The sequence below is a fragment of the Conger conger genome, chromosome 9 (assembly GCF_963514075.1).
Source record: "Conger conger chromosome 9, fConCon1.1, whole genome shotgun sequence".
In the NCBI taxonomy this organism is placed as follows: domain Eukaryota; kingdom Metazoa; phylum Chordata; class Actinopteri; order Anguilliformes; family Congridae; genus Conger; species Conger conger.
Window position 1 is genome coordinate 25,833,666 of NC_083768.1, and position 21,505 is coordinate 25,855,170.

The following is a 21,505-nucleotide window of genomic DNA, read 5'->3' on the forward strand; positions in this document are numbered from 1 at the left end:
CTTCATGGCAAAGGCTGTGAATACTTATGTACATGTGATTTCTTAAGTTTTTTATTTTTAATAAATTTGCAAAAATTTCAAAAAAACTTATTTCATGTTGTCATTATGGGGTGTTGCGTGTAGAACTTTGAGGAAAAAAATGAATTTATTCCATTTTGGAATAAGGCTGTGGGAAAAGTGACTTTCCGGTTGCACTGTATATTTAATATTTAATATTACTGATAAACCATTCTCTTGGAAGTGAGATGCTGTCTGAGTAAATAATGTAATTGTGTAAAAAGCATTCCAAAACATTTTTAACTGGGTCACTTGACCCCAGTCATCAGGACACTGATTCTTATCTCATGTTGGCAGGGATACAACCATCATCAAAAACATTCAAGTGCGTTTAAGATTGTGTAAACACAAATATTAGAACTGTATCAAAACATTTTTATTCAAAACACCTAAAAGAATAAGAATCAATTCAAATAATATCTATACAATAAAATACGTTTTTAAACAAGTCCTTAATTTTTCTTAGGTTGATTTCTTTTCCGTTATTGACAAACAAATACTTAACAAGGGCATTTATTTATTAACAGTACAAAATATTGCAAAGTTCACCATTTTATCTGTACATTGTTATCCAAAACCATTAGTCACCACATTCTCAAGTGTGAAGTGAGAACAGCAGGAGGAGAAGCATCAGTAGGGAGATCCATCTTCAGTGAGGAGATCCATCATGTGAATTTATATGTAAGATTGTTAAGGAAATGTATATAGGCAATGATGATGAATTTCTCAAGGCTCAAAGCTGAGATTTTGCCCATCATACTGAATTTAGACTTTGGATGTACAAATACACTAAATTAATGCAAAAAACTTTACAGAGATTGCAGAAATGAACACATGTAATTTGAGAGAAAATGGGGGGTTAAATAATAATAACCAAAAACAATAACACTTCTTTGTGAAATGCTTGGAATTAATATGGAGAAAATGATTCACTGAATATTTATATGGTCCAGTAAGAAGAAAAGGATATGATTCATAATCCAAAGTCTGTGTCAAGACTCCCGTCAATATGAATTCAGCATTGTGTACATCTGGGGGGAAAAAGAGATTTTACTGACAAATAACCTTTTACATTGTAAATGCATAAAAGCTAACAAACATACAGCACCAACAGAATCGTGACCCTATTAATCATTGCACAGAAAGCACAGAGGAGATCAAATGGAAAAAACAAACAAACAAAACTAAACAAAAATAAAAAAAACTAAACAGGAAAGTCACAGAACAGGGGCTAAGACCATCTTTTGACTTCAGTGACTCAGAATAGCCTCAGAAATGACTGTGGTTTTCAAACTGTAATGAATATTTTGTCCTTAGTCTATTGTACTTAACTGGAGAATCCCTTTAACTTGCATAAGTTAAGTAAGTGATTCATAAGTAATAAGTGATGATTCAATGTTTAATTCACAGAAATTCAGCCACATATATTTAAGTTCACTTCGATTTTTTTGATCAAAACTGCTCAAGGCTGAAAACTGAATAGTCCAACCAAGAGAGTTAGGCTCATTTGATTAATAATAATAATTCAGAAAAACCTCACAGAATATCGCTAATATCAACAAATAACAGCCTATATTTAGGGCTGATGACAGAATTTTAGTTTGGGGGGTAGGGGTACATAGGACAATCAGGTTGGATAGGATGGAGTTCTCAAAAAGGTTGAGAACCCCTGGTCTAAGAAGAAGAAATGGGGGTAAACACTTTCTGAACTGTACTGTATGCTAAATACAACCATTTCCATAGTAAATACAGGTCTGTAGGAATTACATGTGTTCATATTGTAGTAGCATTTAAAGATAATCCAAATGCTTTCTTACCAATGTTCTTCAGAAAGTACTCTCTGCACAAATGGAGGTCATTTTCACAGGATATCAGAATGACCTCAGGGAGACTCTTTAAAAAAGAAAAAATATATATAATGTTGACAGATTTAGTGGCAATTAATACATTTCTGTTGATCTTTGAATCATTACAAATTTCTTGTTATGGAGTGTGGAAATTTGAAGAAAAGACAGAATGTCATATTACAATGTTGGGGGTGTGTGAGGTGAGGGAACCTGCCTTGTTCTGTTTGTGCTCCATTATTTTGCGAAAGGAAGGCTGCTTTGCCAGAACCTTCCCTCCCGCACACTCCACAATGGCTTTCATAGTTGTGAGGCTTGGGCATATTCCTGGAGTTATATAGAAATACTTCCCCTGAAAACAAAGAGGGGAAACAAATGTATATGGCCTGGATGCTTTGCTAAATGACAATTGAAGTGGTCATTTTCATGGGACATAATAGTCACAAAAAGGTTAGCTGGCAAAATCTTTTGATAAACAGAGAAAAGGTAAATAATTTGCGAGCCCAGAACACAAAATCTTATTCTAAAGGGACAAGTGAACCACTTTACATTATTCCTAGCATGGAGCCAGCTAGCAGTAGCTATGTTTTGTTACTTTTTATATTGATTACTCAGCTACCTTGAAAAGTGGGGCAGTGTTGGCTCTCCTCATGGACTCCTCCAGACTGAAGCAGAAAAGGACTTCTGCCTCTGCATCCCGTAGCATGAAATGCTGCTCATCTATAAAAATAAACAGGACAACCTTTCAAACGTACAACCAGCTGAGTACTGGTGATGTGCAAGTCAGCTCTGACATCACCTGAATCCACACACTATCACCCACAAAACAATTTAGTCCATTTCGTAAATACGTGCCAGTATAAAACCATTATTTCTACATAATAGCCAATGTGGTAGAGAAAACAAATTCAAAGAGGCAGAAATAATATGCTGACATTATTCCAGTGGTTTTTAATGGGATAGCTGTGGATAGAATTAGGCTCAAAACCTCCTGAGAAACACTACATTTAAAAATCAACTGCACAGATTAAGTAATATTTTTCAAATGATCTTTCTAGCCTTAGCATTTTAGCTTTGGCATTTTTAGCTTTTGTGTGCTCTGGTTTTTTGCCTTATTACCCTAACATAATAATAAGCATTTATGGGAGGAACAAGTGGCCCTGGCACACATACAAACAAATCTGTGTTTGGTTTAATAACTTGCCTATAATGTGCCTGTGAACAGTAATCATACAATTAAGCATGTGAAACATATTCATACGTGTCACAAAACACAGATAACAAGTCTTGTATTTGGTAGGATAAACAATGTAACATACCCACAAATTTCTGGCTTTTCCAACTTTCCTCCAGCCAGTCTGGGGTGACAATGTGCTTGACAATGGACATTGCCGTCAGGAACTTCACAGTCCTTGTGACTTTGTTTGCGATAAGATGTGTACACTTCTGTGCGTTTTCTGCCATTTCTCCTCCAAGATCATACAACCTCTAGTTACAGAAAAACAAACAAATGGCAATAAAAGAAGATATAAAACAACCCCTTTGGATGTATTAGTTTGTACTCTTCTGCCTGTTCTGCTACTTCTAAAATATGATTTGGAGGATTCAGTGTATTATGCTCTTTTCTGTGTGCGGAGGGGTGAATTTTGCATCAGGTTTCAGCTGGGCATGTGTAGTAAGCCAGCTACTGCAATGACCGGGTGAAGAAGCGGAAGTACAGTACAGTGAAACCGACAAACCGACAGGGCTCATTAAAAACCAGCCAAACTTGGAATAGCTCTTCCTAGACACCTAGCGACACCTGAAGTTCACCAAGGGAAGGAAAAGCAATGTAGACTTGCTGTGTTTTCTATTGGACCTGTAAGTAATGTTACCACTAGCCACCCAGCTAGTTAAATTGGCTGTGCTCAAAAGGTGTTTCCTACCCTCAACGGAGGCGAGTGGGCAGAGTTGAGGATGGAGGAGACCTCTAGAAAATCCTACATTATATGGCTTTAATGTACTGACATGCTTCTGAGACCCACTTCGGCCATATGAAATACGATACTTCCACATATTAATAAAGTTCTAATAGATACTAATAAAGTTCCATCGATGTAAGGTGGGATAACAAGTTACCTTTATATGCTGCTGAACCTGCGCTGGATCAAATCCAGTGAAGAACACAAATGGGGTTGTTTCTGGTGGTAGCTTTTTAGTTGGTGCTGGTAAGTCTTCAATCCTGGAATGAAGATGACATTTTATTACAAAATATCAAGGACATTAAAATAACTCAATCAAGAATAAAATATATACAAAAAATAAAAAATAAAAAAATATATCATGCTCTTGCTAACTTGCTCAAAAAAAGTTAATTAAAAATGTGTCATGTTTTTATATATTATTAGCCTGTGTGGAAAAATATTACATGGTTCACATAGTCCAAATGTCGATCTGTGTTTATATCTTTGTGCAGAAGTAATAGTAGCGCACCAAGGTGTGCTGTCAACCCTGGGAAGCAGCCATCATTTGATTATTAAATCAACAAACAAACGGATATTGAGTGCCGACTGCTCACCGTAGCTCAGTGTGCAACTTACCTGGGTTTTTTGGCAGGTGGCTGGGGACTGGACATGTTCTGTTTCTGTTTTTGTTGGACGTGAATGCCCTAGGGATAACCAGAGAAAAGGGGACATTTACAAAAACAGTTATATAAATTCACCCCACGATTAGCAACCTGAACTGTTCATGAAAAAAGACTTCATAACAGAATGGGAATAAATGTATAAACACATAATGCCGAACAGAATATTGAACAAACAATCAGTCTAGTCTACACAAACACACAGTTTAGAAAATCAAACACCTAATGCGGTAATTTGTAATGTCAAACTATTGAACTAAATGACTCAATGGAATCAATTAAAATAAAAAAAAGCTACATAAGCAGCATTGCCTACCTCTTGAACATTTGCTGTTGTCTAATGATTATGTGCATCACCTTCATTTTCAGCAGTTTTCAGCAACCAACCCTGTTCCTGGAGATCTACCGTCTTGACAGGTTTTCACTCCAACCCTAACAAAGCACGACTCATTCCACAGCTTCAGATGTCAGAGCTGCTAATTAGTAGAGTCAGGTGTGCCAAATTAGGGTTGAAGTGAAAACCTTCAGGACTGTAGATCTCCACGAGCAGGGTTGGTGAGCCCTGGTCTAGGGCGTTCATAGTGGTCACAGACGGATTTTGTCCATCTATATACAATGTGAGCCCAGGTTATTCCCATTAAAAATAAAAACAAAAACTTACCATCAGTGCTTCCGACGATATCTTCAACGGGCTTCGCCATGAAGCTGCAGAGACCAAAAATACAAAACAATTTCATCTCATGTTGGTAAGGAAGTCACACTAAACATTCACTTGCTTGCATTGCCACTACTCATAACTGTCACTGGGATTCTCACCCAGTAGGTTATGCACCAAATGCTGATTGGGAGCAAGAGGATCCTCCAGATTAAAGGTGGAGTAGCGACTGTGCTGGATCTGACGCAACGCTTCAAAGTTCCCCAGGAGAATGTCACACAGCCACTGAGCATTCACACAGGGTATTCTCCATTCTTTGGCTCTCTCGTACTTCAATCCTGTTGGTCTGGAACACAAAACGTTAATGAAAAAAAACACCAATTTTAAGGGGGCAGAAAAAATAAATACATTTTGATCTAGTACTCTGAAGTAAGCACGCAAAGACTTGCTGCTTAAAATCCAAAAGGATTTCTTCCAACAGGTATAGACCAAGACTTTAGTCTTTTGTCACAATTATAACACAATCATAAAGTCTAATAAGCACAGCACTTCGACACCCGATTGAACTAATCTTCAATAAAGACCTTTATAAGGTCTTATGAGCCTTTATAATAACCTTTATATGGTTATTATATCTCTGGGTTTCTGGCCACAGTCAGCACTGGCAAAGTCCAGGAATTATACAGCATTGTTAATTATTAACCAACCAATCAATTTAGCTGGCAATGTTGCTTAATTGTTAAAACACCTAATGCGGCAATGTGTAATGTCAAAATATTGAACTAAATGATTCCATGGAATCAATTAAAATAAAAAAACTACATAAGCAGCATTGCCTACCTCTTGAACATTCGCTGTTGTCTAATGATTATGTGCATCACCTTCATTTTTCTAAAATTACAACTAAATAGGCATAAAAAAATAAATGCTTACTCTTTACAGATGAGGGCTGTATTGCTGCGACAGAGATAGCCTGTGTATCTTGCCCCTGTCAAGTAGGCCATCAATTTCAGATCATCACGATCAGTATCCAGAAATCCAGTCACAGAGATTATCTGTGGAACATAAATATAGACAGGTTAACCAATAAAGAAAGAACAACTACAATAAAATACACCTGATCTAGAGAATGAAATTAATCAAACACTGAGTTTTGCTAAAACAATCTGATTGCAATGCATCAGCACATTTCCCATTCAATAGCCTCTCTTGGGGCCCCATTTTGAGGATGCAAGCAATCAGCAAATGCTGCACATTAGCAAATGCCAACACTAGAACAGATATACATAATAAAAAATAAAATAAATAAATAAATTAAAAAGGCTGCTGGGGGAATCATGTTAAGGCACTGTTGTAGTACGGCCCCATGGACTGGTACTGAATCTGGACTGTCCTATTGCTGACTGTGGCTGGTAGCCCTGGAGTTTGACACATGCATTTGGCTGTAGCTGGACACAACACATTATTCGAGTGTATTCTTGTCTTCTCTCCCCCATAGTGATAGGAGAGATTATGGAAAGAAGCGCTGATAGATATGACTGGACCTTCCAAATTGGAAGCAAGACAAAAAAATGTGAACTATATCCTCTATTGTATATTCTTCATAGTAGCCACCCTTTGCCTTGATGAAAGCTTTGCACCCTCTTGGCATTCTAACACGGAGGTAGCCACCTGGAATGCTTTTTCAATATGAACTCCCAGATATGTGGAGCACTTGTTGGCTGCTCTGCGGCCCAACTCATCCCAAAACATCTGAACTGGGTTTTAGTCGGGAGACTGTGGAGGCCAGGTCATTTGGTGCAGCACATTTGTCAATTTCGCCTCTTACACAGCCAGGAGGTGTGTTTTGGGTCATTGTCCTGCTGAAGAACAAATGACGGCCCAACGAAGCACAAACCAGGTTGGATGGCGTGTCGCTGAGAATGCTGTAGTAGCCGTGCTGGGTAAGTGTGCCTTCAATTATAAATAAAGAGACAACAGTATCACATCATCACACCACCACCATGGTTCACGTTGGTAATGACACGAGGGCTTCACAATATACTGAATCGCAATCTTTTTCAGTGTAATAAGAGTAGTCGCCATTATGGGGCATATAGGTGATCTTTGGCTGTTCTTTAATCAGATGATGTGGTAGTAAACAACCAAGGCCATGTGAAATCCTTCTAGGAGGAAAAAAATATCACTGTTTTTCTGTTTGTAAAAAATATCACTTCTCTATTGGGTACTGATAAGACAACCAAACAGCAGCAAGACCTTAGCTTCAACGTGACTGAAAAAGCAAATCACATGAGCACATAAACGGCAGCAAAGTCATACAGCTTCTGTCTGTCTGATCAGCACCCGATAGATAACAATGATGTCTTGTTTTGTTTTTTCTGCCCTGGAAGCATTTCACAGGACCTCAATTCAATATATTCTGTGTGGTCCCCACTGCGAAGCGCAGGGGAGGACATGTGGCGGTGTGGGGGTACTTTTCTGGTGGCATCGGGAGTTATTTGTTAAATGGCAAATTCGATATATCGTGCAGCACGAAACCACACATGCAGATCTCATCCGTTCACCTTCTCAGCGTCGCACAACGACATGCTGTTTGGTACCAAAAATCTAAAATCTGGACAGATTTACATCGGTCTAATGTCCACTGCTTGCGTTTCCAGGTCCAAGCAAGTTTCATTTAGAACTTTCAAAGTTTTTGAAATGTTAACGGACATTACAATCATAAAGTAACGTTGGACTTTTGTTTTTCTTTGGCAAGTTGAGCTGTTCTTGCCATATTATTGGATACTATAACCAGAAAAAAAAAATAGGGCTATTAACACTTAACATTTAAGCATGAGCCTTTAGACCGAAATGTCTTTAACATTATCCAAATGTGTGAGTATTAGTATTTGCTCACAGTTTCTTTTGTGTACCCTACTAGTCTTCCATCTTTCCAATCAACAAACAAGTTAGAGCCTTGTCCTCCCTACAAGAGGGCCCCAGAAGCGTTCCAGCATAAATAACAGGCACTCCAATGCAATCACTCTAAAGTAAAGAACAGTTCCTGCTTGTTAAAATGACTATAGGTATTGGAACCATCACTTTAAACTCAATAAGTCTTTATTTGTTACAAATATTGTACTTGCAGTAACTGAATAAAGACACCATCCCAATTCAGTAGACTTATTTTAGAAGTCACCTGTGCACTTAAAAAAAGCCTGTACAGACACTTTATATTTTTAGTGTATCTGTATGTGGATTTACTTAAGACCTCACCCCCCCCAATGTGTGACAGACCATTTCACCCTGGCTTTGTGTACGTGCTGTGAGCAGGGCTTTGAAAGGGAAGGCAAAAGGAAAGTACGTACGTGCTGTGAGCAGGGCTTTGCTCCGGGGGGGAAGGCAAAAGGAAAGTGCAGTGTTCTCTCTGGAGGGCTCATCCTCTTCTTCCTCAGAACAGTGTTCAGCCAGTGGGCCGTGACGCAGCGCTTCCCCTCTCTCAAGGCCTGGAGACGCAAAAGCACCCAAGTCGTATCAAACACAATCTAGTTTCTGTCACAAAGTGTAATGTACAAACTAACTATGGATGGGTTTCGAGAGCAGGCATTTCATTATTACTGGTTGCCAACTACCACTAAGAGGCAATACAAGCAAATCTATCCAAGCAGCTGTTGACCAACCATAATATAAATCTGCAGAAATGCGCAGCCTTTGACTGCTCTTTTTTTGCTCAGTCTCACACGCACGCTCTTTCACTGCAGGTATGTAAATAGTATACATAGTAAGTAGTAAATACAGAGTTTGCTACTGTCGACAAAATCCTAATGATACCCATTCCTAACTACTAACACAGGGACATAAAACACTATTCAACCAAATGCAGTCAACTGAAACATGACAAGAAATGGTCATTCCAAATTGGAAGAGGGGGGAACATTATAGATACTTAACAGTGAAATAAACTCACCTGGACATACATACTACTGACTTGGCTTTCACACAATAGGTGAGTACAGCGATTGTTGAGAGAAGAGTCCACAGTTCCACCATAGGATTGTATAATCTGCATTTCAGAGGTCATATTCAGAATTAGGTTATGACAGAAAACGGTCCAGCAATGCAAACAAGGGGAATATCAGTGAAAGGTTCAGACTAACATAGAAAATAGGAAAAATCAGGTAAGGCTAAGCTAACAGGAGGCAAATCAATAAGTTATGTCTAAAGAAGAGACATTTACACTCTTACGAATCAGTCGAAGCTATCAAGAGGCATTTATGAGAACAGCCAATTATGCCCTTCTAGGCTTGGCTACTGTCTAGAGCAGTAGTGCAAAAGCTATAGTCCGTAGTAAATATCTACTGGAACATGAAATACTTTAGTGATATTCATCAACGGATCACAAAACATAGATCTGCAAAGCAATAAGGTACATGAACAAATCATTGAATATGTCTTATGTTTAATGGTTCCACCAACAGAAGACATTTTTTATGGTTTGTTCATGTACCTTATTGCTTTGCAGATCTAGGTTTGGCAGATCTGAATCTTTTAGAAGTCTGCTTATATATGCTTTTTTTTTTGGTATGGCATACAAGCACATTTGTTTCCTCCTGGAATTCCATGATGTGACGGTTGCAAATTCCACCAGTTTGTTTATTCTAGTTCTACTACTAAACAACAGGCCTCCTTGCTATCTTACTTGAAGACCTGAACAACCTGCTTAATCTGCATTTCCAGAAAGAATTCTGTTCATTCAGCTGGCAGATCTCAACATCCACCTGGAACTGCCAGTCTGCCACCTTCCTCTCTACTCCACTCCACTCTTTTGACTTCAACTTGTTGCAGTTACCTCTACCCACAGATCAGAAAACCACCAGTGATCTCACCAACACAATTAATCTTTCTTCCAATTGAGCAATCGCCCTCCTTCAGCACTGATCATGATCCTTATCCCGTTCATTTTCCTCACCCCCTTTCTCAGCTGTCCACTCCAATGGTTACCACAGGGAGCAACCTCCACAACCACACACAAGTCTCTCCACCCATGTCACTATATCCATCCCATCTCTAGAATCCTTCCTCAGCCATTCATTGATACTGCTGCATCCCCACTCCTCTCTTCCTTCAAAACTCAATTCATTCGGTCATCTTTTCACCAAATCTGTAAAACTATCCTCCCCTAACCCATTGTTATTGGACACCATCTATGCCAACAGAACCTCACAACAGGCATCAGACAAAAAAAGTCCAGTGAACCTGCGGACCTGTCCAGCTACCTCATCCACCTTTCTGCATTTCACCTCTGACCCTCCCTGGGTCATTCCAGGGGAAAATTGACCTCTCAGAAGGTTCTGGTCTTCAACAACAAAATAATATATATTGGAGCAATGATCATTGGCATAACTTGTAAAAAAAATTAAGACTATACTGTAAAAATAAGAAGCTGCAGGTAAGGCTACATTCATGACTCAATTAAAACATTACGAGGAAACAAATATGAATAAATGAATTCTGATTTATAAAGAATGAGAAGAAAACTTACTCTTTTCCAAGTGGCCAGTAGCTGCTTGTCTGACATCTGTTCTGGATAGTCAGCAATGGCAAAGACACAGCCAACCAAGAAACTATCTTCAGGAACTAAAGGAGGGAAAAACAGGTGAACAAAAAACCTGCATGTAAGTTCAGCCAGATAAAAGTAGGTTACAGTAGGTGCACTAATCTGGCTTTTTGGGGGTGACAACACAATGGAACAGCGTTAAATAAATACTTATTTTTTTAATAAACATTTATTTTTAAAGATTACAATGGCTGATGAACCAAACATGAACCACAACAAATTACTCCTGTTTCTTTGAGCCAATAGTCTTCACGTCTGACATTTTTGTCATGTATAGGTCATAATATTTATAGCTGTCGGTAGCACTGCAAAATTCTGAGAATGGACTTAATTTGAATGAGGTCAAAAAAGAGACGTGATGCTCAAACTACTTTTCTTTGTATTGTAGCCAATTGAAACTGTAGAACATCAAAAAAGTTACTGCACACATAAGGCTAGTAGTACTGTGGTAAGGTTGTCCTCTATATTAAGAAGTAAATTACCACTTCCGCAACAAGCCACAAACGGGGCATAACGGGTGGGGAAAAATGTATTCCGGTTACGCACTTTTTCACAGGACTGACCAAATAGTTTTTTCTGCCTACCCCGCCTTCATTTTGGTCAGAACACCAAAACATTAGCTTATTTCACTCCATTAAGCTTATGTCCATGAAGGACATGCATACATTTATTGCACCATGTTTGGGAGTAGCCATATTATGCCAAACATCTTTATTTTTATCAAGACGCAAGTGAATTAGTGTAAAATGCAGCATTCAATGGACTGGTGGAACTATTGTAAAAGATGCAGCTCACCAAAAGAACAAAGTTTCCATCATAAGTTCACAGTTCAAGGCTACATAACCCATTATACTTTGCATGTTTGAATGAATTATACCCACATTCATTAGAAATAAACACAAAACGCATCAATTTAGCCTTTCGGCAATATAGCTACACAGATCATGTTCAACCCAATGAGAAAAACCTACTGTCCAGGCCAGGCTCATGACCAAACAGCTGCTGCTGTGGAGGGGGCTGCAGTTGTGTCGGCTGCATCTGGTTTTGCAGGGGCTGCTTTGCGCTCTGATTCTGAAGCTGCTGCAGCTGTTGCATGTGCTGCTGTTGCATCTGCTGCTGTAGGAGATGCTGCTGTTGCATATGCTGCTGGTGCAGCTGTAACCTGTGTAGTTGAAAGGCATGTTGCTGCTGCTGCTGTTGTTGTTGTTGTTGTTGTTGTTGTTGCTGCTGCTGCTGCTGTTGCTGTAGCGGTGGCCTGATTAACTGCTGAGGATGTATTTGCTGCTGTGGGAATGCATGTGGTGGTGGCTGCTGCTGCTGCGGTTGCTGCTGTTGTTGTTGTTGTTGTTGTTGGTGTTGTTGTTGTTGTTGTTGTTGGTGTTGTTGTGAGAATATTTGCTGGTGAATCTGCTGTGGGTGTGACTGCTGGAGAAAGTGGTGCTGTGGAACGGCAGTTTGTGGGAAGGAAGGTTGAGGAACAATTATTTGCTGAGGCTGCAAATGCAGAAGATGCTGCACTGGTAACTGTGGCTGGAGATGAGGCTGTTGGACTTCACCAGGAAGTTGCTGCGCCTGAGGCTTTGCTTGGCCAAACAGCTGTGGGTTTGCTGGGACGACTGGCTGACTCTGATTTCCTTGCTGTTCCAATGATTTTGTAGGAGCCGACAGGGTTTGCAAAATCTGGTACAAAAGAAAGAAGATGCAAGACCACTGTACTTTAGTAAACCATAACTGCAAAGGTAACTGCAAGAGTATACAGTGAAGGGCACCGTGGGCTATTATCATACGTATTTTTCTGCATTTTTACATGTTTAAAAAGCTCGTCTCCAGAAACAAGGGATTGAAGATAAAAACAGGACGAAAGAATAATGTAGTACTGTCCATGCAATACAAATGAATTGCATAAGATGCTAAATAAGTCATTGAGAAAGTTTTTTGACTTAAATCTCATTCTTACAATACATTTTCCTGGGACAAATATATAAATAAATTAAGTTCTGGTCCCAGAATTGTTTAGTGGCAATAAAGGAGTGACCTAAAGTGTGATATTTGGCCTACCAATAATGCGATTTGCATTTACAAATAGTGAAATGGCATCTGGTAACTGTATATGGTTTTGTGAAGTACAGTAACGTTACATGTGATATCCTGAAATGGTTGTTAGTAAACAGACAACTCAATTAGCTATAATCCTTTCCTTTTTTGGCTATCACCAGCACAAAATGGTGAAGCAGGCTATGTTGGCTAAATTGTGTGATCTTTGTGTAACCTTGCAGAACGTAACTAACATATGTAACCATTGCAACATGCTGAATCAGTAGCCACCGTAAAGGCTTGAAATAGTCGTTTTATTTTGAGGGTGAAATAATAACAATAACAACTCCTGCTTATATTTTTGTGGAATAATCCACTCCAAGGTGGTCATTACACAGTTTTAACGCACTCCGCTTCACATCGGGTGGTTTTTTGCCTCCACATCAGGTGGTTTTTTGCCTCCACATCGAGCGTTAACACCGTGTAATAACCACCTCGTTGTGGATTATTCTTTATGTGATAACCTCTGAGGTAAAATAACAGGTATATTTTATGGTGGCCAGCAAAATTAAATATTACCCCAATCAGGCACAGCATCCACACTATAAATATTTTTATATATACCTCTCCTTTTATATATCTCGGATTTATCGTGGAACAAATTACTGTTTGAAGTTGGCCATTACACATTTATTCTAAAATCAAACTTCTATTTTTCCATTTTTTCATGCACATGCAAGTTGCTTGCTCTTACCTGTGCAACATTCGAGGGCCGGGAAACCTGTTGAATATCGGCACTGTTTGTGATATTTCTCAGAGTTCGCGCGGCTGGGTTCCAAGACGTCATGACTTCTTGCTTCTCCACTCCTGGGGTGCATGGCCCTGAGGACTCCACATTGCTACGAGCATCTTGGGAGGATGGAACGTGGGCGCACAGGTTACTGCGAGCCTGTGCGGACGCCACTGTGCCTGGCACAGGAGGAACATTAGCACACAGATTGATGAGACCAGTTTCCTTGCCCTGCTGCAGGCGGCGTTTTGCGGCAGCAGGATGGCTCATCTCTGCTGGCGTCCAGTTCAAGTTCCTGTCTTCCTTCTCTGGAGAGGAGTCTGACGAATCATCAAACATGATCTCACCCTCCCTGTGGGGTTTGGGGGAGAGCCCTGGTGTGCTCATGGGAGAACCATCCCGGAAGGAGCTTGACCCCCTTGAATGGCGGTCAATGTAGCTGCCATCTGATTGGGAGCCCCGGTCATACTCATCTGCGCTCTCGTCCTCCTCCAGGTAGGTTAGGCGTGGATGGTAGGCAACCTCATCCTTCCTACTCTTTACAGCCACAGAATCCAAAATCCATTCTGGAGTAACAATCTTTATACTGCTATGATTCAATGCACATTCATACTTTTCCTGAAAAATCAACACAAAAAGAGAAGTTGCATTGATTAACAAACTGTGGTGAACTAAAGGGGCGAATCGGGCTCATTCCTTATTTAGAGTGGCTTCAGAAAGGATTCAGACCCCTTCACTTTTTGTATTGTAGATTTCATTTTAAATGGATATTGCCATTTTTGTCCATCAATCTACACTCAATAACACATAATGACAAAGTGAGAATATGTTTTTAGAAATCTTTGCAAATCTATTAAAAATCAATTATTTAAGTATTCAGTATTAAGTATTATTAAGTATTCAGACCCTTAATTCAGCCCATTTGGAAGCAACTACAGCGTTGAGTCTGCTTTGCACACATGGATTTGGGCAGTTAATCCCATTCTTCCTGGCAGATCCTCTGAAGCTCCATATTGGATGTCTAAACTGCCATCTTCACATCTCCACAGATGGGGTTTAGATCTACAAAGAGTTCCTTAGACCTCATGAGTTGGTTTTTGTCCTGACATGCAGTGTGAATTGAGGGACTGTATATACACAAGTGCGTGTCTTTCTAAACTGCAGTAAATCCTCAAATTGTGTCCGGGATCCTATTTGAAGCCGTGCCTCGGATAATAGCCGCGGGCGTGGTTGATTCGGGCAAATAAAGGCCGGCCCCCAAATACAAGCCGGGGTAATATTGCCTACCAGTAGGGCTATCAGTCCATGAGCACTAGAAGACATTGTTTCGCTTTAACTCAATGAAATAAGAGCTCTTAATATTTTATATTGTTGCTTGGTTTAATACTGTTGCCAATGAAAAGTCGTTGTCCTACACCATGGGTCTCCAACACGTTGCTCTCAAGCTACCAGTCGCTTGCCGCCCCCTTCTGAGTAGCTTGCCAAAGGCTGAAGCAGTATACATTTAAACACAATTGTTGCCGCGAGGCATTCCAGCCTACGAATTTAATAAAAAGTAAATCAGGCAGTAAATTAAAAATTAACTCAATTTAGGCTACTTGGTTAGGCAATAAGGTTTCCATGTATTTACAGCACAGCGCACGTTCAATGAATGAATGAAAGCGGCTGCCTTGGCTCGCAGTAAACAGACGGGTGGAAATCCCGACACTCTTTCAACTACATAAAACTTAACAGTGAACCATCAAATACCCCCCAGATTTCAGTGCCCAACATTTAGCAATAGAATCAAACAGTCCAAAAGTAAATTAAATCCCGAACCAAAGCGAAAATCTTTTGATAGCCTACCGGTATGCTGCTCCAAACGAAACGCATGTCTCACAATAAAACGCAAATTTAAAAAAAGATCCTTAACCTGCTGTTATCTACGCTAATTTGTTATTGTTCATGAAGGCGTGTCTGGCAAGTTGTTATTTTATGAAGACGCATCTGTTTTGGCTTTCATTAATGGTTTAGCTACTCAAGTTGCGTTTCTGAACGGTTACAGGAAGTGTTGAACAGTGTTGGCCCACTTTAAGTGTAGCCTTTTACTTTATTTCTAAGAATAAAATTCTACAACAGAAGCCTAATAAGAAATAAAGGCCTGCCTCGAATACAAGCCTGCCCCAAATAAAGGCCTGTGCTTTGTGAAGCCTAAGTAAATAAAAGACCCCGGCCACAATTTGAGGATTTACGGTGTGTCCAATCAATAAAATTTGCCACAATTCAATTCAATTTGGACTCTAATCAAGTTCTAGACACATCTAGGACAATTAAAGCAAACAGGATGCACCTGACTACAATTTGGAGTGCCACAGTAGGGGTCTGAATTCTTAAATAAGAGATTTCAGTTTCTGATTTTCCATTTAAAATGAAATCTACAACACAAACCAAAAACTTGAAGGGGTCTGAATACTTTCTGAAGCCACTGTACACTCCTTGCATCTCTTCCATGTGTCCTTTCCCCACTACTTAACTCCAGTCGATGGAAGACACAAGTAAGAGACACAAGGACGAGACGCGAGGACAAAAGAGTCAAGGCAACACGTATTAGACAAGCGGAGGCAACGTCAATTACAGGCGTGGCAGACAGATAGACGGCAGAGAGGAGGAACCACAGCTTGATCCTTTGTCACAGGTTTCAAAAAAACTAACTTGCATAAAGGCTAAAGGATAAAAAAATAAAATTTAAATCAATGCCATGCTTACCCCTCTTGGCTCTGGTACAATAAGGTGTGTGCACTTCTTATTGAGAGTCAGCTGACAGTCTCCACCATAGAAGGTTATTAAGGCCCACAGAGCATTCAGGTCCTCAGGTAGCTGTGAGAAAATGATCAAGACATACACCCAATAGGATTAGTTTCCCCACTAATGAATAACAGTGTGTTGTACAATAAAGTTGCCATTTTATTTGAGCAGTCAGCATTTTACTTTATTCAAGCAGTAGTCTCACTTTTTAAAAATCCATTAAAAAAAGAAAGAAAAAGCACATACCTTGGGTAGACATGCAGTTACACCAAAGAACACCTGCCCAGATTCTGGGGAGAAACCCGTTACTCTGGAGAATGGAATTTAAGGAAATCCAGGATCTAGTGGTGGGATGTCATATGTGATAAGATCATGCATTGCAATGCATCACTGCATCTTTACACCCCTAATGTATATGCAGGTCCCTGCCCAACACAAATTACCCCTGAAAGACGCGTTTAACTCATGTACATTTACATTTACATTAATATTTAACATTTACATTTTAATTTACAATTAATACATTTTTCAATATTACGTTAATGTAGAACATTAGTCTTGGAAAAGCAATTACAATTTGTCACTTGGTTTAAAAGTGACAAATGTTAAATGTGAAAACAATTGAAGAGGAAGGATTACATTTAACCTGGTTTTAAGGACTACAGATGTCCAACGTTGTACAAATGGCACCCTATGAAGTAAATTGTCCATGACTGCAACTCAACAATTGATGTACTAGTCCCACCTTTCAATTTGGTATGGAAGACATTGGCATTCATTTCACGAATTAACTGGCATTATAAAGGATACGGAAGAATGTCCCCACATCGTACTGATAAAATCACCCATAATGGCTGAAAAACAAGAAAAGCATATGAAACACATTTTACTAATCAGGTTATTTGCACCAGCACCAACACAACCTGGACCTGACAACCTTGTATTTGTTTCATGTTGAATCCCCAATGCGCTCAAGTCTCAGGTACTCAGGTTTCTGGGCCACACAGTGAAAAGGGGCCGGAGGTCCATGATTTAAGTGAAAGGTCTATTATATTTGAAGAACATAGTTTCATTTTGATTGGAAACTCTCCCTTACCATTTCCTTGGTTGAATATCTAACTTTTTGCTCATTTTCTGCCCAGGCCCAACTTTGGCATTGTATATTTTTGGAATAATTTTCAATTTGACTACATTGTCCTTGTTCTTAACCATAATATCAACCAGCCTTAGACGTTTGGAAGTCATACACCAAGTGGGACTGTTGTAGTCAATATTGAGGAGAAAATGCCATGCCATTTGTGAATGATCATAACTTTTTTCTGAGCATGAAAATCAGAGGTCATAATCTGAAACTAAACAGAAAATTGTGTCAACCTGAAAACATTTAGTCCTTTCCCTGCTTTGATGCCAAAGATATGTTGCTCCAAAATCGACAAATTCTAATTTCCACTCACAGGCGACTTTTTTGAATACCACCCACCCATTCCATTCCATTTGGCTGACGCTTTTATCCAAAATCTCACAGTTGATTAGACTAAGCAGGAGACAATCCTCCCCTGGAGTACTGCAGGGTCACGGGCCTTGCTCAAGGGCCCCACGGCTGTGCGGATCTTATTGTGGCTACACCGGGGATCGAACCACCGACCTTGCGGGTCCCAGCCATGTACATTAACCACAACACTACAGATGCAACAAAAAGTCAGCAGATTCCATCTGGAAGGTGAAAAGGCTTATCCCAGCTTTGGTGACAAGAGCAGGAACTACCCAGTGGGTATTTTACATACACAGCTTAACCATTTCAGACTGTCTAATGTAGAAACTTGATAAAACCATATCACACATGCCGTTTAACCTGTTTGAAACCACTGCCCCAGCTAAACACCTCTTGCTTTTAAACTGCACTCGCCTTACAACTCCCAGTGTGTAGAAGCATGTAGGCATGAGCATGTAGCTTAAGCAAGTTAGTGCTGCATGTGAGCAGATGTGTATGCGTAAGCATGTTGTGACTGCCATGTGTGCACGTGCCATTTGCGAAGGAATGTGGGGAAAAGGCATCCCTTACCTTAACAACGGGTAAATCAAAAACCTCGCGGGACTCTCCGACCTCAGGGTTATCAGCATCTTCTGCAATGATGTGAGTCGCAAGAGCATTGTAGTTGACTTCCTTTGCCTTTCCAGCTTTCAACAGTTGCACAACCTAAAAACAAATATTTTAAAACCGGAAAACAAATTATGACAAGGTTACATGTCTAATAGCACGATTTGTAGCTAGCCATCGTTGACAACTGGCTAGCTGGACCAAGTTCCAAAAGTCAGCAAGCCAGCTAACGTTACCCCATCAACATTTACATCTACATCAGGCAAAAATCACATGGCTAACGTTATAGCTGCCATTAGTCATCGCCATTACGACAGTCAAAAGCTCACTGTTCAGCCAGGTATTCACTAGCCAAGTTCGCTAGTTAGTAACAACAAAAACACGTGGTCTAAAAATTCATTCGGATTAACCTCGTTCACTACCCATCGTATTCAATTCAATTTTATTTGTAGCTAGCTATAGCGCTTCTTACAGAAGACTGTCACAAAGACCCTCTAGAGTAGCAAGTACATGAGGTTAAAAAATAAGTAATAATCCTAGAATTTACAAAATATGCTTTCTTAATTCAAACCGACTAACGTTAACTTAACTCCCCATTAGGTTGGTAACATGGAATGGCAATATCTGGCAGGAAGTAAACCCAGCCACATCCTTGAATGACAGCACACAACATAACAGGGATGCGCTGGGAACACAATTTTGCAAGCAGTTGGATTCAATCCATTAAAAAAAGAAAAGAAATCGTGTGTACAAAGTGCAATAAAACAATAGACGGTGGTGCGGACGCCAAATAGCCACTAGCTAGCTAACTTATACCTTTATCTTCACTTACTGAAGTCCGATAACGTTAGCTAGCTAACACTAGCTGTTGAGTAACGTTTGCAAGTGGTAGGTAAAGAACATAGGTCTAGCTGGCTAGGTCGGTGGGCATCATTACACGTGTTGCGACGAGGTAGTTCACCACCTAACTTATTTCATATGCATAATATGCTCCATGAGCAAAACTTAAGACAGAACCCTCTGCATGTGGCGTTGAATAACACCAGCTAGCAGGCTAGCTACGACAGTAGCTACAGTACTAAGTTAGATAGCTAGCTGGCTAGCTAACAGCGAATGATCAATACTTTTACCTTTTGGTCAATATCCCCAACCACGTAGAATTTAACATCTTTGAAAAGTTCATCTGGAACCTTCACCTCCTCATCCGACATTATTTTGCAGGAGGTGAAAATGAACCTATATACGGCGTGTAAAAATAAAAAACCGACTACATATGTTAGCTTGCTGTTCCAGTTGTAGCTAGCAGTATCTTCCTTCTGTAGACAAGCGCCAAACATTATTCGGCGGGCTTTGGGTCGAAACCATTACACTTTGGGGAATTACGAAATACAATTCGTTTATTTATTTATTTTTTCGTGGAGTATTTTCACACATAGGTCACATTGTAGCGCATTTCCCATACATTTATAATTTTACAGTCGTGTAAAACGAATGTTCTCGTTTCCTGTGATCTATTTTACTAAATTATCTTGAGAGCACCACCCCCCATAAAAAGCTTTCACCTTATGTGGGAGGAGCAATGTCGTTGTGGTTTTGACGTTGTGGTGTGACATCTGGGGAGTATTTATTGTTGCCAGGTTGGAAAACCGAAATATGGGGGAAATAGAGGTGACTTGACCACCTCGAATCACGAAAGCCAATCATGGGGGAGGTTACATTTTTCTAATGATTTTGTAGGATTAGCAGCCTGTTACATAGTAAATTATTTGAATTCGTGAATACCGGAGAACATGCACAACTGGAAGAGTAATCGTGAACGGGGTCGGGATCTGTCGGGGGTCTCCACTCCATTTAAATCTTAAATCTCGGCGAAGACGGCAGACAAGGAACAAAATAAACACCACGTGCAAGCATGGCAAACGGAGACTGGTAAAATAGACAATTGTGTTATGTCTTCCACATGAGATGAAATTGACAATGGATTGCCATTATATTGCATGTAGCCTACCCCAAACTATGAATAGGCTTCACCTCATCGCTCATAGCAAATCTATCAGGGATGGACAAGGAGAGCCGTATTAGTTTCTCGATTTCAGTTTCTCTTAATTATTTAATTAGCCCAATTAGTATTTACATGATTTGTCATTTTAGCCACATACCGTGATATAAACAGCAGATGATAAATGTTCTTGTCTTGTGGCATTTTATTGATGTCTGAGTTAATTGGTCATGGTGCATATGGATAATTAGCCGATTGATGCTGATGTCTGAGTCTGATAGCTGAGTGTATGCTGGTCTTTCTTCCAACCGCAATCGCAGAATTTTAACCTGTAGATTTTTCATAATTTGGCACTTTCATGTTCAGTGATTATTTACCTCTTAAACGACATTATATCAGCAATAATTATGCATCCCATCCATCCATCCATCCATTATCTGAACCTGCTTATCCTGATCAGGGTCGCAGGGGGGCTGGAGCCTATCCCAGCATACATTGGGCGAAAGGCAGGAATACACCCTGGACAGGTCGCCAGTTCATCGCAGGGCACACACACCATTCACTCACATGACAAATAAAAGTCCCATATTCACATTGTGCTTATTGTGATATAAGGCAAGCAATTAAAGACTGAGGTGAACCGACAGGCTCCTAATTAGGTTGCTGAGCACAGGTGCATAACTTTCATGCTTCTTACCACAAAATATATTAACACAATGCAAGTTTGACTCATTATGATTTTTATTGTCTTTGAATTCTTCATTATCTACCAAATTGTTCGTTTTTGTGACCATGTTTTCAGACTTAATAATTATGAGCCCATCAATTCATTCCGGGCTTTAATTTGATCAGTTAAAACATTTTAACCTCTTCTTATGAATTTATTTGAAATGTATCACAAAAAGCCCAATATAAATATGGACATTGTATTCTTTGTGGCATGCATAGCTATTTCTAGCTTTAATATGGTAAAGAATCCATCCAGACATAAAAAGAGTAATTAACTAAAATTAACTGCATGT

The 21,505-nt window shown here is 39.7% G+C and overlaps 1 protein-coding gene across 1 annotated transcript; it reads right to left on the minus strand.

Annotated features, from left to right (window-relative positions):
• Positions 1-415: 415 nt before the first annotated feature.
• On the minus strand, positions 416-19,812 carry paxip1 (PAX interacting (with transcription-activation domain) protein 1). The gene is made up of 21 exons (XM_061256495.1): positions 19,615-19,812; positions 18,449-18,583; positions 17,197-17,240; positions 16,633-16,696; positions 16,348-16,458; positions 13,567-14,220; positions 11,750-12,458; positions 10,704-10,798; positions 9,129-9,224; positions 8,530-8,667; positions 6,113-6,234; positions 5,341-5,525; positions 5,186-5,229; positions 4,481-4,548; positions 4,020-4,122; positions 3,221-3,389; positions 2,521-2,621; positions 2,119-2,253; positions 1,875-1,950; positions 1,024-1,088; positions 416-734 (listed from the first exon to the last, which is right to left on the minus strand). Exons 1-21 carry the CDS (start codon positions 19,693-19,695, stop codon positions 723-725), a joined length of 3,207 nt encoding a protein of 1,068 aa, XP_061112479.1. The 5' UTR covers positions 19,696-19,812; the 3' UTR covers positions 416-722.
• Positions 19,813-21,505: the final 1,693 nt, after the last annotated feature.

What these genes read in the sequence shown, in the direction of transcription:
- paxip1 (XM_061256495.1), bottom strand. Translation starts at nt 19,695, where the DNA reads ATGTCGGATGAGGAGGTGAAGGTTCCAGATGAACTTTTCAAAGATGTT. An exon ending in GGCCCTCGAATGTTGCACAG is followed by an intron (nt 12,459 to 13,566) that starts GTAAGAGCAAGC and finishes CTTTTGTACCAG; the next exon opens with ATTTTGCAAACCCTGTCGGC. An exon ending in TCATGAGCCTGGCCTGGACA is followed by an intron (nt 10,799 to 11,749) that starts GTAGGTTTTTCT and finishes TCCCTCCTTTAG; the next exon opens with TTCCTGAAGATAGTTTCTTG.